General features: G+C 41.0%; 2 protein-coding genes across 2 annotated transcripts in view; one reads left to right on the top strand and one right to left on the bottom strand.

Annotated features, from left to right (window-relative positions):
• The window catches only part of cacna1sa (calcium channel, voltage-dependent, L type, alpha 1S subunit, a), a 71064-nt gene extending 58467 nt beyond the window's left edge, over positions 1–12597 (bottom strand). The window contains exons 1-2 of the mRNA XM_078283480.1: positions 12410–12597; positions 4720–4825 (exon numbers count right to left, since the gene is read on the bottom strand). Of these exons, the coding sequence (XP_078139606.1) occupies positions 4720–4825; positions 12410–12597 (294 nt within the window). The remainder of the gene's footprint in view (positions 1–4719; positions 4826–12409) is intronic.
• A 1581-nt stretch (positions 12598–14178) lies between these two features.
• On the top strand, positions 14179–17903 carry LOC144539314 (uncharacterized). Its single transcript, XM_078283383.1, has 3 exons — positions 14179–14189; positions 14867–15731; positions 15843–17903. Exons 1-3 carry the CDS (start codon positions 14179–14181, stop codon positions 17901–17903), a joined length of 2937 nt encoding a protein of 978 aa, XP_078139509.1.
• Positions 17904–18721: the final 818 nt, after the last annotated feature.

The raw sequence follows: 18721 nt of genomic DNA, 5'->3' as shown, positions 1-18721 counted from the left end.
ATGAACTGAGTTTAATGAGACACAAGTATGTGTGAATATGTTTATCATTGCGTGTAGTATTATTATCCAGGCTTTCAACAGATTTTTAGTGTCCCATGGTCTAAATGCTGTTTCAAAGGCTTTTCCACCCTGACAAGAGTAAAATTCTGGGGAAAACACTGAATACTTGGAATGTTTTTTGAATTTTGGGCCATGGAAATGGTCAGATTCAAAGATGTTGAATATCAGCCCAAAATAGCAATTGGACCCTACATTTAATCTCAAACAAAAGTGTGGTATATACACAACCAATGCAAATGGAACTATAGTATTTTCCATTCAAATAATAGTGCACAATGTCTTTTATTATGAATATTATTTTTTTTATTCTTTTAATTATTTATTTTGAATGGGGAAGTGTTTATTTGCTATTCAGTGGTTTGTAATGTATGCACACTGCTATATGGCAACTGATGAGATGAGGGTTTTACAGTAAAAGAGCAAGAAAGCAAGGGTTGTATAGATGATAAATAAAGCAACTATTAAAAAAGTGTGTACACCGATCCTACACTGTCCTCTCTCTCTCTCTTTCTCTCTCTCTCTCTCTCTCTCTCACACACACATTGCTTTAGTGTGTATAAATATAAATATATGGCATTTACACAGCCAACCAACAGCAGGGAGTGTACAGCTGTCCCACTCCATCACCTGAGCTCAAGAACATCATGCAGAGACTGTGTGTGTGTGTGTGTGTGTGTGTGTGTGTGTGTGCGTGTGTGTGTGTGCGTGTGCATGCATGCGAGCGTGCGTGCGTGTGCGCGCGTGTGTGTGTTATTTGTAAGGATAGGTGTGGATTTTGGAACTAAGAAGTGAACATATGTTATCTACAGCTGTAAATTGTATATATTTGATATGGTGTATTTCTGTACATATATATGGCCTTCTGTAGACCTGATAATGTGAATACAATGCACATTCTGCACATCATGCTGTAATTTTGTGTTTTCTTTATATTCTCTCTCATTGATATATTATATTATATTGTCACTTATTTCATATAGCATATATTTCATTTTTAGTATATTCTCACTCTATACACATTGTATTTTTATCTTTGTCACAACTGTCTTAATTGTTTACTGTTTATTATTGTTTATTTGGATCCCTATTAGCTTCCACTTATGTGGTATAGTCTTCTTGGGAACACAAATACACACTGACAACATAGAGTGGGCAAAGACAATTCTAACAATGACAAACAATGGCATAAGCAAAATACAAGAGAAGAGAAAAGAACATAGACAAAGGACAAGCACTGTATTAAAAAAAAATAACCAAGGGAAGATTAATACACAAAATACAGACAAAGGAAAAATACACTCAAGAAATTAAACAAAGAACTGACCAACAGACAGACCAAAATAAAGTAAAGGTGATTTAGAATTTAGAATTTATTCTAGGTATAGTTAGGAGACCTTTGCTTGATGATCTAAGGGATCTGTCCGGTGTGTACTCAGTGAGCATGTCAACAATGTAAGAAGGTGCTAAGCCATTCGTAGATTTAAAAACAAGGAGGAGAATTTTAAAATCAATTCTTTGTTTTACTGGGAGCCAGTGAAGAGAAGTTAAAATAGGAGTGATATGTTCAGACTTTCTAGTTTTAGTTAATACTCTGGCTGCAGTGTTCTGAATGAGCTGGAGTTTATTTAACGCCTGCTTAGTTAGTCCAGCAAAAAGGGCATTACAATAATCAAGTCTGCTAGAAATGAATGCATGAACTAGCTTTTCAGAGTCTGACTGTGAGAGAAAGCATCTAACTTTAGATATATTTCTTAAATGATAAAAGGCAGTCTTGGAGATATTAGATATGTGTTTCTGGAAGCTAAGATCAGCATCCAAAATCACACCCAAGTTTCTAACATGCTCACAGGGTTTTAACGACAGAGGAGTCAACAAAGAATGGACCTGGTTCCTCAAAGCCTTAGGACCCACGAAAAGGATCTCTGTTTTGTCATCATTTAACTGTAATAAGTTGGTGGACATCCAATGTTTAATGTCGGTGATGCATTGGAAGAGGTCATTCATTGGGTTAAGATTGTCAGCAGAAATGGATATGTATAACTGAGTATCATCAGCATAGGAGTGATATGAAATATTGTATTGCTGAATGATGGACCCAAGTGGGAGCATGTACAAATTAAACAGCAGTGGACCAAGAATAGATCCTTGATCCATGTTTCACTTGCACTTTAAAACTATTCTTTTTAGTAATATGTCTGATATGTGTTGGTAACAGGTTCCACTCTAAAGAGGTTGTGTATAAAAGTGTATCTTTCACATAGGTTTGAGAAGAGATCAATTGTTGGTTTTGTAATTTTTAACATCCCAATTTGCCCTATTCTTAATTATATCCTATTCTTCTTTGCTGTATGCTATTACTATTTGCTGCAGCAACAACCCAATATCCCCACAGGGATCAATAAAGTTTCATCTTATATTGAGTGAAACCTTTTTGAGGAAGTGAATACTAGTAGTAACCCAAAAAACAATAAATAAATAACAGAGGTGGAGACTCGAGTCACATGACTCAAGTCATTTTAATTGCTTGAGACTTGCCTTGGGTTCTGGTGACTTGGGACTTGACTTTGACTTGTACTTTGATGACTTGAAAAGGTTTCTAAAGTCTTGACAAAAGATCTTGTGTTTGTGTAAATTACTTAGATTGAAAGTTATGCGATTTACCAGACGACTAAATTTAAATTTTGTTTTCAGAATTTGTATGGATTGATTGAATTTACTGAAGTTGAAACTGATTATAGAAATACATTTTTTTTATACTATTAAAACGATATTGCATTGAAAAGTAATAGATATTTTGTTTTCTTTAAGATATTAAATGATTAGATTATTTGATAATGGACTTTTGATTTGTTCTGACTTGATTTGGTAATCTACATTTAGACTTGAGACTTGACATTAATGACATGGACTTGACTTGGACTTGATTTAGTAATCTACATTTAGAATTGGGACTTGACTTGAGACGTTGACTCGGTCATACCTCTGATAAATACTGTAAAAATTTCTAAAATAAACCGTCTGGGTTAAGATTTTGAAACATTTACAGTGAGCCTGATTAGATACAACAAAATCAACATAACATACATAACTCAGATTAAGAATACCCACACGTTGACAGTGAGTATATTTCTGTTCAAGACTAGAAATGTTACAGGTCATTGAGGAAGGCTCCACTGTTTCAACTAGCAAGTGAATGGCGATGTTTGCTCTAAGATGGCTGGCATGCAGGGCAGCAGGCCAGTGGTCCAACGCCAGCTAAAGCCTGTCCAGCTCAAATGGCAAGGGAAAATAACCACATAACACACTAAATTGAGCTCCTCAGAGAGAGGACGGGTGATGTGTGCGCGTGTTTGTGTGTGTGTGTGTGTGTGTGTGTGTGTGTGTGTGTGTGTGTGTGTGTGTGTGCGTGCGTGCGTGCGTGCGTGCGTGTGTGTGTGTGTGTGGGGGGGGGTATCAATATCCAGCTCTGTCTTCACCCAGGTCTGACAAGCCCGGGTGAAATTCATACACTGGACTATCACAGGAGTTGTACTGGCATTGGAGCGCTACATGATCTGTTTATGAGTACAGCTACTGGTTAGCCGCCACAGATAATAGTTAGACAGACGGACAGATAGATATGAAACAGCAACATATGAAACAGCATTTAGAACATGAGACACTAAAACTCTCCACTGAAACAGAAGATAGTAATAATACTAATACTAATACTAACTTATATTTATTTGATTGTGGTACTTCTGCATCATTGTCTCTTTGGGTTTTTATTGTATGTAAAGCACTTTGTAAACTTTGCTTTTAGAAAAGTGCTATACAAATAAAGTTATTATTATTATTATTATTATTATTATTATTATCATTATTATTATATAATAATAATAATAATAATAATAATAATAATAACATATCAATGCATACTTGTGTGGAAACTGATCAAAATGTCTCATTGGAATTAGTTCAGGTTAGGCTTCCTATAGACAACCACTACAGTATTGATCAATTCTACAATAAATATGTAATCAATCAAACTGCATCATATCTATCATATCAGAGTTGGATGACACTGACTGGAGCATATCCAATTTTTAATACAATGACAATATTGGCTGATATATTGGCAAACTCATATGTGGGTCTAATCCTAGTCAGTATGGAAGTAATACTCAAATTCAATACAGAACTATTGGAGAGCCACAATGAGGCACGACAACCAGGTCAACCTCCAGCTCCGGATCCGGTGACAGTGGTGATGTCATGCTGGAATATACCAACTATTGAAGCCAACACGCTCATGAGCAGTGGCACCAAAGTGGCCTGTTAGATTACAGTGGAGAAAACTGATGAGCAGTTTGTAAGCGAAGCACTAGCTAAAGCAGCCGGCAAAGCTATTAGGCAGCACCTCAGCAAGCTCATCAACACAATGTCAAAATGTAGACACACTGAGAGAAACTGATCCCACTTGACTTGAATAACTAGAATTGACTTGAACAACTAGAATTTGAACTATGTGTGTTATGGCATCATTATAACATGACCAATTAATATATGTATTAATTTACAATGTCCGTTTACACACAAACACATGTACGCTCATTCACACACACACACACACACACACACACACACACACACACAAACATAGTGGACATGCTGACTCACCAGATTGCTGTTGGTGTTGTTGCTGTCCTCCTCTGGCATGGGCAAGTACACGGCCAGGGCCACACAGTTGGCGAAGATGGCTAGTAAGATGATGATTTCAAAAGGTCTGAAAGTGAATTATAGGAAGCTTGCATGCTACCATGGATCCTATCATCTGTACCATAGTACAATAGTTACGCTATAGGGACTTTAGGGTTACTCCAACACAGGACAGTAAATTACTTTCTAGGTAATTCTAGGTGCTTAGTCAATGCTGTAATCATAACCTATAAAATGTATGGATAATATGTACTGCCCTTACATACCTTTCTTCTTTAATATTTTTGTATTTTTACTAAGTCCTGTCTCCCACTCGCCTATCTACAATTACTGGTAAACTATGATAAACTATCGTAACTACTATTTTCTTCGTTCCATTGGCAAAAGTTTCCTCCTTGTTCAAACTGAAAGGTTTAATAAATATGAAGAAAGTTATTCACTTAACCACAATTCAGCCACAGGACATTTTTTTTTAATATATTGTCAGAATCTGCTTTGTTCACGTTTGTTTATGTGCTAGATGTGTGATTTAATTTCCTTGTTTTAAATTTTTAGCTACCTTGATTTTATTTATTCACTTGGAATTGTATTTATTACCCTTACAGAAAAACCACATGAATTTCACATGGGTAATATGTGGAATAAATGTGCTTTGCACATGGGAAATGTGTGGTTCTGGAACATTTTCAGGTGCTCCACATGTTATAACGTGATAACATGATTGCATGAGATAACATGTTTTTCCACGTGTACATGGGAAATTCATGTGGTTTTTCTGTAAGGGTATATTTGCCTCTTTTATGTTGTCAAGCACTTTGTAACATTTCTTTTGAAAATTGTTACATAAATAAAGCTTTCACTCAACACCAATCATACGATACGATACGATAGGACTTTATTGTCAGATTTCTCTGAAATTTGTCATGCATCATAGCAGCTCCGTTCAGAATAAACACAATGACATGACATTGCACATAAAACACATAACCACACCACATTCAATTACATATAAACATCCGAATAGCACATAAATAGCAGATAAATAGCACAGGGACCCTCAGTTACCCCCATATTGCGCTAAGCCGCTGTATTACACTCTCCACCCAAAATCCTAATTTTACACCTCACCCTTATAATTATAATTATTGCACAGGAGTCCCTGATTGCACTTCCCTGACTGGCCTGCTGTTTTGGTTAAGCAACATAACTGACTGGGGAATAAAATAATTCCTCAGTCTGTTGTGTTTGAACTGCGGAACTCTGAACCACCTTTTAGAGGGCAGAAGTTGGTACTCTCCATAAAGCACATGCGAAGGGTCGGAGGAGATACTATCAGCTAGCCTTAACATGTTCTTGAGGTAAGCTGCCTGAAAAAGTTGCTCTAGTGGCTGGCCAACAATCTTGGAACAAATTCTCAATTGTCTGGACAGCCTGGCTTTGAGCTGGACGGACAAGCTGGCGTACCAAGTTGTGATGCAGTACTGCATAACATTCTGGATTATGGATAAGAAAAACATAAGTAGAATCTGACTACTAGCCCCAAAAGACCTCAAGCTACGAACAAAATAAATACGCTGCTGGACCTTCTTGCAGATAAAATCAATATGTGTGTTCCAAGACAAGGTAATAATAATAATAATTGATTACATTTATATAGCGCTTTTCAAGGCACACAAAGCGCTTCACATATGGGGGGGGGGGGGGGGGGGGGTAACTCAACTCATCCACCACTGGTGGTGCACCCACCTGGATGATGCACGGCAGCCAGTTTTGCACCAGAACACTCACCACACATCAGCTATCTCAGTGGAGAGTAGAGGACTGAAAGAGCCAATTAGTTAACGAGGGATGATTAGGTGGCCATGATGGAAGGAAGGCCTGTTTTTTTGGGGGGAATTTTGCCAGGGCACCGGGGTTACACCCCTACTCTTGCGATAAGTGCCGATAGGATCTTTATTGACCACAGAGTCAGGACCTCGGTTTAACGTCTCATCCGAAGGACGGTGCTCACTCTCAGGACAAAGTCCCTGTCTCTGCCCTGGGGCATTGGGGATATTATTCATGAGACCAGAGGGAAGAGCACCTCCTACTGGTCCTCCAACACAACTTCCAGCACCAGGTGGTCTCCCATCCAAGGACTAAACACAGCCAGACCTGCTTAGCTTCCCAGACAAGCTAGCGATGTGATGCAGAAGCCATGGTGCATGGTGTATAATTTCCTGTGTTTTCTTGGTATTTATAACAAGGACATTCTGGTCACACCACTCTACTAAGCTGTCAACACTAAGTTGGTATGATCTTGGGTCGTCTTTATCTGTCAACAGAGATAATAAGGTGGAATCATCAGAGAATTTCACAATGAAGTGATTCAGTGTGCTGGTGGAACAGTCGTCAGTATACAGTGTGGACAGTCTCAGTGAGCTCACACAGCCTTGAGGAGCTCCAACATTGGTTATGATGGGTGCAGATATTGTTTTATTTACCTTCACCATCTGTACCCTCTTTGTAAGAAAATATTTAAACCAATGAATAAGATAGGGATTAATCTGTAGCTGGATCATTTTGGACAATAGAATGTCTGGCCGGATTGTATTAAATGCTGATGAGAAATCAAGGAAAAGAGCTGTGGCATACGTTTTGGGTTTATCTAGATGCTTCGAAATGAGATGTGTGAGTGTGACTACTGCATCTTCTGTGCTACGACCTTGTTTATATGCAAACTGATATGGGTCAAGTTTATTACAAGTTGCCCTGGTGAGATGCTGGACCAGAATCCTCTCCAATGACTTCATAACAACTGATGTGAGGGCGACTGGTCGAAAATCATTGTGTTCTTTAGGGCACTATGTTTTAGGGACAGGTATGAGAGGTCTTCCATGCTACAGGAATATTGTGTGTGTCTAGGGAGAGTTGGAAAATTGGTTGCCAAACTGGGGCCAATTCCCTTGCAAAAGATTTTAAAATAAAAGCACTACACTGATCCGGACCAGTAGCCTTCCTCACATTAGTATGCTGAAAAACACACCTAACTTGATCGATAGTAATGACAATCCTGTCTGAGCTAGTAGGTATAACGTCTTTAAGTATATCAGCACATTTTTCGTAATTGTCTACAGTTTCAAAACGCGTAAAGAAAAAGTTTAAATCATTTGAAAATACAAGCTCATTTTCTGTTGCAATCAGTTTCTTTGAAGAAGACATTCCTGTCATGCTCTTCATAGTGTCCCAGAGTCTTTTGGGGTTATTTGCTTTGAAAGCATCCTCAAGATGTCGTCTATGTGCCCATTTTGCCTCCCTCAGTTTCCCCTTTAAGTCCTTTTCCACCTGTTTGAGTTCACCAAAGTTTTTGTTCCTGAACGCCTGCTTCCTCAGACCCCATGGTATGTTTAATATCCTTGGTAATGTAGGTTAGGGTAGACCTTTATCGTTTTTGTAGGAATAACTGTCTGTACACAAAAGTTAATATATTCACTTATGACTGTGGTGATGTCATCTAAAGAGCCCTCATGAAATGTTTCCCAGTTTGTGCAGTCAAAACATGCTTTGAGCTCTTCTATACTATCCGGAGTCCATACCCTGACAACCTTCTCCTCTGGTTTACTGCTCTTTAATTTTGTCTTATACATTGGAATTAAGTGCACTAAGTTATGATCAGAATTTCCAATGAGTGGTCTAATCCTGGACTCATATGCCCCCTTTAGGTTTACGAAGCACTTATCCAAAATATTGTCTTTTCTCGTCTGATTCTTCACATACTGGTGGAACCCAGGCATTGTGATGTCCACCTTACAGTCATTTAAATCACCAAGCACTATGGCTGGAGCATCTGGGTGTTTCTGCTGAAGTTTGTGTACACTGTCTGCAATACAGGCGGCCGCCTGTGCTGCTTTGCCGCTGGGCGGGGCATAGACAGCAAAAAGCAGAACACAACCAAATTCTCTTGGCAAATAAAATGGCCTCAATGTCATAGAAAGTATCACAACGTTAGGATCGCAGATTCTGTGTCTTATTGTATACTGGCAGCGCCACAGATCATTGATGTACACGCAGATCCCGCCTCCTTTGCTCTTGCCTGAGCTGGCGTTTCTGTCCGCTCTCACCAATGTAAATCCCGCAATTTCATATAGGGAGTTAGGTATTGTAGGCTGTAGCCAACTTTCTGTGAAGCATAACAATGATGCTTCACGAAATTAATAGCAGTACCTTGCGTAGGCACGGATCTCGTCCACCTTGTTATTCACTGAGCGCAGGTTGGCAAGAATTATGGATGGAAGCGGAGGTCTGGCGTGCCTTCTCCGCAGTCGATTTCGGATACCGCCCCTCCTCCCCCGTCTGTTTCGCCATCCTCCAGTCCTTCTGAGCTCCTGGGGTATGTAATCCAAAATCGCGGAAGGCAGCTGGTTCACTTTATTTCCTTGCAGCGGCGCGGATCGAAGCTTTAGCAGAGTCTCTCGGTTGTAAGAGAGCATGGGTCGGGTCTCCCTGCCACACCTGTCCATATTGGTACTCAGGTGTGTTGTTGCTTGATCATGTATTTGCAAACATAGTCCAAACAGAACGACAAACTTCACAAGTGCAAATCTAACCTTCATATCCATTCGACAAACGACAATCTTCACAAGTCCAAATCCAACCTTCATATCCATTCCACAACATTTAACGGGACAAACAAAGACAAACGGAGCAAACTTAGACGCGGTTTGCAGCCGAGCAGCGCACCGGAAGTCATTTGGTACGCTAACTTTTAATGCAGTCGTTCTGTTTCCTATTTTCAACTGAAATAGATTTCAAGTAGTGTTTTCAGTGTATATCATTTGACTATGTTTGGTCTGTGCTAAACAAATACATATCTAGCCAGCCAAAGAAGTGGCATGGTTTCTGTTGTACCATGTAACATTAAAAGGCTTAATGAAACTATGAAAACCGTGATATTCTAGAAAGAGCTTCTTTTACATCAAGCCATCTTAGCTCTTTTCAAGTCTTATCTCTTTATAGATATTGTGTGCATACCAGCATACTTTCTATTATGTTAATCACAACTATTATGAACTATGTTTCCCTTTGTCTTATTTGTCTTTCTTCATATCTCATTGTCATTGTCCATGTTATTGCCCATTTTAGGTTTTTTTGTCCCAGGCACCTATTACACACTATGCCGTCATGGTGGAGGATTTTTTCCTCATCTTCACTGCGGGTTTAAGGTTGGTGGTGCCGGTTAGGGTAGGCTCAGTTAGGTAGGTTAAGTAGGCTTGTTATGTCTTTTCAACATGCTATTTTGTGTCTTGTGATTTGTTTTGTTTCCTAGTGATTTATTTTGTTGCATACTGTATTACATCATTTTGTTTTGTGATTTATTGGCTAGATCTAAGTAGGCATGTTCTCTATAAAGTCCTTTGAGACATGCTTTATGATGAAGGACTATATAAATACACTTAACTTGACTACTGTCAACAATGGATTTGTTGCAATATGACATGATCTATCTCTGCAGACACTTGTCTGAAACATCCCAATCAGGACAGCTCTTCCGCAAGGACGCGTCCTGCCCCTGCCTGTCAATCACACGCAAACAGACAGTCTAGCTCTGCCAGCCCTGCAGACTGCAGAGAGAAAACAAATATAACTGAATACTGGGACTGCAATATACTTGTTGTGTAAGGAAGCCAGTTATTTTCCCCACTGAGACCTATTTATCTGGAAGGATCCACATTTAGGTCAGTCAACTGGTGCTGGCCTACTGTAGTTTTGGCTTTGCAACTGTGGTAGCTAACCTATGGCTGATTATCAATATGCGTTCTTGTGCGTTCTTGTGTCCTCCATGATGCATTTTACGTAATATCTAATCGCCGAAGCAAGATTCCAAACCAAACGAACAAAAGGACGAAGGACGGCTAAAGCCCCAAGATTCATTGCGAGAACGACGCATCATGTTCAAGCAACATTGTAGTCTACAGTACAGAGGCAGTTGAAACAGGTGGGAAATTGAACAGCTGTGTCTTAATCACGCGTGCAATGTGAAGCGTGCAAGGAAGCTTCATGTTTGTTCTCTCCAAGACAACTTATGTGCCTATGTGTGACAAAAAATATTTTTGCTGGCAAATGTTTTAGTTACAACTATATTGAGCTAGCAGATGTGTGTTTTGTGTAAAAGGTTTAGAATTTGTCTGCCCAGATGCCACTCTCTCTCTCTAGTACAAAGTGAACCTAGCTCGACCAATGGTCGTATCACAATGTGTGTTTCTAACCACAATGGCTAATTTATGCTGACAAAAAATATTTTTGCCAGCAAATGTTTTAGTTACAACTAGACTGATCTAGCAGAACTGTGTGTTGCATAAAAGGTTTGGAATTTATCAAATTTGGCCAATGCAAGGACCCGGCTCTATTTCTCCATATAATGTGAACCTAGCTCGACCAATGTCCATATAGCAATTTGTGTTTGTAACCATACTGACTAATCTATGCTGACTATGCTGAAAATAATTTTTGATGGTGAACGTTTTAGTTACAACTAGACTGAACTGGAATTTGGAATTTATTAAGTTTGCCCCTCATTTGGAGGGAGGAGTTACAGGAGAGAGGGATGGAGCAGAGAGGGAGGAGGGGCATTTTTTTGTCATGTACTTTCTAATTTTTGCTAACTTCTCCAAAGCTGCCTACCCCAGCTTTAAGGTCAGAATAGTGCAGCAGATGCAAGTGGATAATGTCAACCTATTTATTGTAGGTATTGTAGTATTCTCGGAGGTGCAAAAGTACATTTCAGCAGACAGCATGCTGTGCATTCACAAACAAAATAACGTGCCATTTACTAAATTAATTTGCTGCAAATCCATTGTAAGCATTGAATTGATAATTGATTTATAAATGTGACTTTTGGCACTGAACTTCCACGCCATGAGGCAGCATTCTACCTAACTTATCATGTCTGTTTTTAGCTAGTGATGTGGGAAGACAGCTGTCCATCTCCTAGAAATATCATCAGGCTGCCTCAACCAAGTCATATTTTTTCAGCTCCATGAACATCCAACAGCAGATCCAGGGGATTAGATGACATCAATGTATGCCCTTACTGCAAAGTCGCCAGCCAAAGTCATTACTTACTAAAACAGGATAGTTGTGTAAGCATGCTGAACTAATTTAGAGTCACATTTTCTTTGTGTTGTTACAACAATGCTGGGTTGCAGTTGTTGTTTTATCATAAGTCAGTAGACATACTGTTGATTAAACCACTGATGAAGTCACATCGCCTTTACATATGAGCTTTGATACAATCAACTTTAGGCTAATATACAATGCAACCCTATTCTCAGTTCGCATGTTGTGATAAATCATTCCTATTTGTCTCTCTTACAGATAAAAGTAAGGAGTTTCTCTCACTTTACACATGCAGCTTTTCCTGAATCTGACTGTGGTCATTATTGTCTCTAACCCTTTCACAATCTATATATTATTATTGTATATATGTTGTTATTGTACAACTCCTTTGCAACATCTGCCTATTCTGGTGCCATTATTTCCTTACTGTAAAACAGTATTTAATGACTACTGAAAACAAATATGGACTACGTCCCCAGCAATGACATGAAATTTTAGCTTATCTGTTTGATCCAACCATCCCTCTGCCCACTGACCCCTGGCACTAGAAGGATACTTCCACTCCACAATGCTGATGCAGGCCTTGCGGAAGGGGTTCTTTAGTGTCAAGAAGAACAGGGAGCGTGCAGGCCGAGGGTTGCCCCCTGTGGCCATTAGCTTCTTTAGCTTTTCCTTCTGCTTCCTCTTCAGAGTTTCCTCATCCATAATGTAGGATGACATTGGAGGATTGTTGCTGTCTGCCATTGAAGACACAATAGAGTATTTGGACCAAAGAGGTTACTTAGATGGTGGCTTGAGCAGAATTACCAAGTATTCCAAAAAGTCTGTCCAAGGTTATTTCAAAATGTCCTCTTCCAAGCCTGGGTTGGTCTACTCAGTGGTCACCGCTCTTAACTTGTCAATTTGACAATCTTCTCTCTCGTTCAGTCCCTTACTGATGGTCTGACTGAGCTCTCCTTATCTCCCTCTCTCTCTGTGCCTCTCCCTCTCTCTCTCTCTCTGGAGTGACAGCTGTCCCCTCCACTTGTAAGGTATTGGTTTACTGAACAGCTGGTTGGTCAAGAGAATAAATATAGACAATGAGTGTGGCTCTAATAGGGTGGCGTGACAAAAGGGGACATGGGCACAGATATAGTCCGGGTTCAGGGGAATGTTTAGAGGTGAGCGTGTCACACACTGACACTGACAGAGGAAGTACAGGCACTGGACAAAATAATGGAAACACCTAACAGTGTATGAATATAAGTATCTACAAGGAATAGGGTCATCCTTTGACTTCAGAACAGCTTCATCCTGAACTGTGTAGTGGAATATTGGACCTTTCTTCAAGAAGGAAAGCTGTTCTTTGAGGGATGAAGCATGTGGAAATCTACTTCCCATAAAGGTTCAATGATGTTTAGATCTGGAGGTTGGGGTGGCCATATAGACCTCATCCTGCTGTTCATGAGACCAGCAGTGTGTATGGGGGCATTATCATCGTGGAAAATCGTGAGGGAACAGTGTTAGCACCCAAAGGTGCTCCTGGTCCTGTAAAATGTCCTCATATTCCTTGGCCATTATATGACCCTGCAGAGCACTTATGAGACCTAATGATTCCCAGTAGATGCCGCCATACCATCACAGAGCCATCACCATGTTTACCATTTGGCAACACACATTGTGGGTTGAAGGCTTCCTTTGTCTGTCTCCAAACATAAATCCATCTGGATGGAGGAAAAAGGCTGAAAGACTCATCAGACCAAGATTATGTTTTTTCCGTTGCTCAGGGCTCCAGGTTATGCATCTTGCTGCATTGGCTTTGGATATAATCTGAATTTCTGAATGGCAACACGAACATAAATGCCAGCTTAAAAGTCACAATAAAATGCCATTTTGAGAGCATCTTGTGTCCTTAATTTGATGGATTTCCTGTTGAAACAGACTATTGGGGCGGGACATAACACTGGGATTGATCATTCAAAAGTGTAAACCAATGGGATATCAGTTAGGGAGAGGAAAACAACTTTATTTGATGGGAAGCAGGACTGCGATGGTTTTATTGATTGGATTTTTAATGTACACATTCTGGTTCACAATGTCACAGCTAAAGATTTTCCATTTTCCAGGAAGTAAAAGTAATGAGATTTTGATATAAAAATACAATAAAATAAAATGTTTGTTATCATCATTATTATTATTATTTTGCATAAATTGTCAAATAGGTTTATGATATGATAGTTAGAATGAGCTAAAAAGGTGAAAAAGTCATTTTTTATTTCAACGTGACTTTAAGCCCCGTTGAGTCCATGTCAGTAGAAGACACGCCCCCTGAGACTGGTGGCCGAAATGGTTCATTGGTATCCGCAAACAGTGGTCACCCATATCTGTATTGGCGTAATGTTTGTCACTATCTTCACAGTTTTTTGGAGGGGGGGTTGTGACATCTTTACAGTTCTGTGATTAACATGTTTTTATTTATTATCAACAAGAGAAATACCATTTTGTTAAAACATCGGGACTTTTATTTTGAAGGCTGAGGACAAAATTCGGAAGTGAGTTTCCTTATTGTGGCTAGCTTCACGCTGCTGTACTTTGCGGAGATTGCCTAGTATTACTAGGCAATCTAGTTTAATGATGATATCTACAGCAGATTAGTCGCCCTTAACCGCTGGCTGGCCAAGTACTGTGAGCAACAGGGTTTTATGTTTTTAGATAACTGGCCCTCCTTCTGGGGTAAACCTGGCATGCTTAAGACTGATGGCATACACCCTACTGGGTTGGGTGCCCACATTTTGTCTAGGAACATGGACAGGTGCTTGAGGCAGGCATGACACACTCCCCTAAAGCATGTTGGGTCGCAGGTTGTTAGACAGCCTGCTAGGATTTCACCTAGTGCGGGTTTGGAGTCTGATAGCTCAGGTAGCTTAGTGTATCCAATCTTGACTGTGTCCCGCCCTCGCCATGCCACCTTTTGCCATCGCAGAGCCAAACATTCTCAGCATAACCTTATTCATATCAACCCTTCTGGCTGCAGCATTGACGCTACAACGAACTCTATTGCGTACTCGCAAATCAGCACTGTATCCCTTCCTCGTCTCTCCTACCGTCGTCCTCGGCCGCCGCATGGAACAAAAAATAGTAACGTAATTGAGATTAAACCTATTCGCATTGCTGAGCGTCCCGAACCTACTAGCAACACAAAGCGCATATGTCTCGGATTCATCAATATCAGATCACTCGCTAACAAAGCCCTGCTGGTCAATGACTTAATTAAAGAACATAGTATTGACATAATGGGATTATGTGAAACCTGGCTAAAGCCAAATGATGCTCTTCCATTAATTGAAGCTTCCCCCTCTAACTTCACCAACTCGCATGTCGCTCGGACATCTAAGAAAGGTGGGGGCGTTGGCCTAATCTTAAATTCGAGTCTGAACCTTTCTCCAGATCTAAGTAACAAACTCTCATCTTGTGAGATGCTCACTATGCGCCCGTCCATTCCAGTTAGCATGGGCCTCAACCACTCTGGTATCCTGCCTTTCTACCTAATCATCCTTTATCGCCCTCCTGGGCCCTATTCATCTTTTTTAGAAGAATTTTCCAATTTCCTCTCTGACCTTGTAATTCGTACGGATAACATCCTAATTATCGGTGATTTCAATATTCATCTAAATTGTGAAACTAATCCACTTAGCAAAGCTTTTTCGTCCCTAATTGACACTTTTGGCTTTACTCAGTTGGTTCACGAACAGACCCACTCTAGCGGCAACACTCTTGATCTGGTCCTCGCTCGTGGTATTAACGTGTCAGACTTAGAAGTTTTGCCGTATCCACCGGCATTATCAGATCATTATCTCATTAAATTTCAAATTGCTCTGCCCTGTCGGCATTCCAATCCAGTTGATACCTACAGCATCCGCCGTATTGATACTTCGACAACTACAAAACTTGCTGATCTCCTACCTAAAACTCTTGCCTCTCTCTCTGAACGAATTGGTTCCCTCGACGAGTTCACGGATAACTTCAACTCTATTCTAACTGACTCGCTTGACTCTGTTGCGCCCCTACTCATAAAAACCCGCCGTCTAAAGAAACCGTCGCCCTGGTTCACTGATGAAACTCGTGCACAAAAACAGGCGTGTAGAAAGCTAGAACGCAAATGGCGGTTATCCAAACTCGAGGTCTTTCGACTAGCTTGGAGCGATAGCCTATTGACTTACAAGCGTACGCTCTCCGCCGCTAGGGCCTCCTACTACTCAGATCTTATTAACACTAATAAAAATAACCCGAAGTTTCTATTTGACACGGTAGCAAAACTTACTCGTAAACCCTCCCCTGTAGCGAGCTCTCAATTTACCGCGAATGACTTTCTTAATTTCTTCAATCACAAAATTGACTCTATTAGAGATGAAATTAGCAATTCTTTACCCACCGAGGGCGTTGATCCCTCTCCTAATCGTGCATTAGCTCCATTAGAGACCACCGCCGTACTCTCGCAATTTGAGACTGTCTCCTTAGACATCTTCTCTAAATTAGTACTTTCCTCTAAATCCACAACCAGCTTATCTGACCCTCTTCCTGCTAAATTGGTTAAGGAACTTCTCCCAATATTAGGCCCCTCCCTACTCAATATCATTAACACCTCTCTCTCCTCTGGCATTGTGCCCTCGTCCTTCAAATCAGCCATAATTAAACCTCTGCTCAAAAAATCCAACCTTGATCCGGATGATCTTAATAACTTTAGACCAATCTCCAATCTCCCCTTCCTCTCTAAAGTCTTGGAAAGAATAGTTTCTACCCAACTAACTGACTACCTCTCGTGTAATAGTCTCTTCGAACCCTTTCAATCTGGTTTTAGGTCTCTACATAGCACTGAGACTGCTCTCACAAAAGTGGTAAACGACCTACTCCTCGCCTCAGATTCCGATTCTTCTTCTGTTCTTATCTTACTTGATTTGAGTGCGGCATTTGATACAGTCGATCATAATATTCTCTTAAACCGCCTAGCGAGCGACGTTGGCATCCGCGACTCTGCGCTTTCCTGGCTAAATTCCTACCTATCTGACAGAACACATTGTGTCTCACATAAAAATACTATATCTGATTATTCTAAAGTTAACTTTGGCGTACCGCAGGGCTCCGTGCTCGGACCTTTGCTTTTCTCCATTTACATGCTACCTCTTGGTGAAATCTTTCGCAGTTATGGTATTAAATTTCACTGTTACGCGGACGATACTCAAATTTACATACCAATTAGACCTGACGACCGCTTACAACTTTCAAACCTAGAATTATGCCTAATCGCTGTCACCAATTGGATGTCACTAAACTTCTTGCGACTAAACGCCAACAAAACTGAGATGCTAGTTGTTGGCCCAAAAACCCAACTACCTCTTGTTTCAGACCTTACTCTAAATTTTGGGGATTCCTTAATTACCCAGAGTCCCACAGTTAAAAACCTTGGCGTTACGTTCGACTCAGCTCTCTCATTCGATGCTCACATTAAGGAAATCACTAAGATAGCATTTTTCCATCTACGTAATATCTCGAAAATTCGCTCCCTACTAAACACGGCGGATGCTGAAACCTTAATTCACGCTTTTGTTTCATCAAGACTCGATTATTGTAATGTCTTACTCTCTGGCCTACCTAACTGTAGTATTAAAAAACTACAACTTGTGCAAAATGCTGCTGCCAGAATACTAACCAGAACTAGAAAATTTGACCACATCACTCCTATCCTAACCTCCCTTCACTGGCTCCCAATTCAAGCCAGATCTGACTTTAAGGTGCTTCTGTTAGCTTATAAATCGTTACATGGGCTTGCACCATCATATCTATCCGACCTCATCATCCCTTATATTCCATCTCGTGCCCTCCGTTCGCAGGACGCTGGCTACCTTATTGTCCCTAGAATCAAGAAAAAATCAGCAGGCAGTAGAGCTTTCTCCTACCGAGCTCCCTATCTCTGGAACCAGCTACCTCTTACAGTCAGGGAAGCTAATTCTGTCAAAATCTTCAAATCTAGACTCAAAACCTATCTTTTCTCGCAATCTTACGACCTACCTTAGCACCGCTGGCCTGGGCTCGTCACAGTCTTCTCTCTTACCCTAGCCTAGATAGTATTTATATAGAAATTTGCCGTTGGGAACATAAGCATAGGGATGCCCTCTGGCTACACTGTGTCTAATCACTTCCTATCTGCTGTCTGTATGAGCGTGTCTGTGCCCAAATACGTCTGGGTCTTGTGCTGCTTCTGCACAGCTCTGTGTGTGTGTGTGTGTGTGTGTGCGCGGCTGGTTTTCTCCTCCCTTTCTCAGATTCCTCTGACCCTGATGGTCTTCGGTGCTGGCCTTAGTCCCATCCCTAACGCTGCTCCCACCTGGATCTCTCTCCGTGTGTTCGTTGTCTTTGTGTGTACCTGTCTCCTCCCCCTTTCTCAGACCCCGGTGCAGTGCAGTGGTCGCCAGTGCATGCCATAGTCCCATCCCTGCTGCCGCTCCCACCCGATGTGCTCTGACTCCGTGTGTTCTGTGTGCAGCTGTCTTCTCTCCCCTTCCTCAGACTCCGGTCCAGTGCTCCACCTGCCAGTGGACAGGTGTTGCTCCCGCCGGTCGTTGGCGCCGGCCTTGGTCCTGCTCCCACCCTACGTGTCTGTCTTGTGTTCTGCTGCTGCTGCTTCTCCCCTTACTCTCTCCCCCCTTCAGACTCCGGTGCAGTCCAGTGGTCGTCAGCGCCGGCCTCGGTCCCTTCCACATCCCTGATGCTGCTGCCCCCCGTGTGTCTCTGACCCTGTGTGTTCTGTTTGCAGCTGTTTCCCCCCTTCTTCTTTACGTGTGTGTGTGTGTCTGGGTGTGTTGTGTGTGTGTACGCGGCTTCCTCTCTCTCC

This window comes from Centroberyx gerrardi, chromosome 5 (genome assembly GCF_048128805.1).
Source record: "Centroberyx gerrardi isolate f3 chromosome 5, fCenGer3.hap1.cur.20231027, whole genome shotgun sequence".
Lineage (NCBI taxonomy): Eukaryota > Metazoa > Chordata > Actinopteri > Beryciformes > Berycidae > Centroberyx > Centroberyx gerrardi.
The sequence above is the reverse complement of the archived record's forward strand: the minus strand, read 5'-3'. Positions and strand labels throughout refer to the sequence as shown.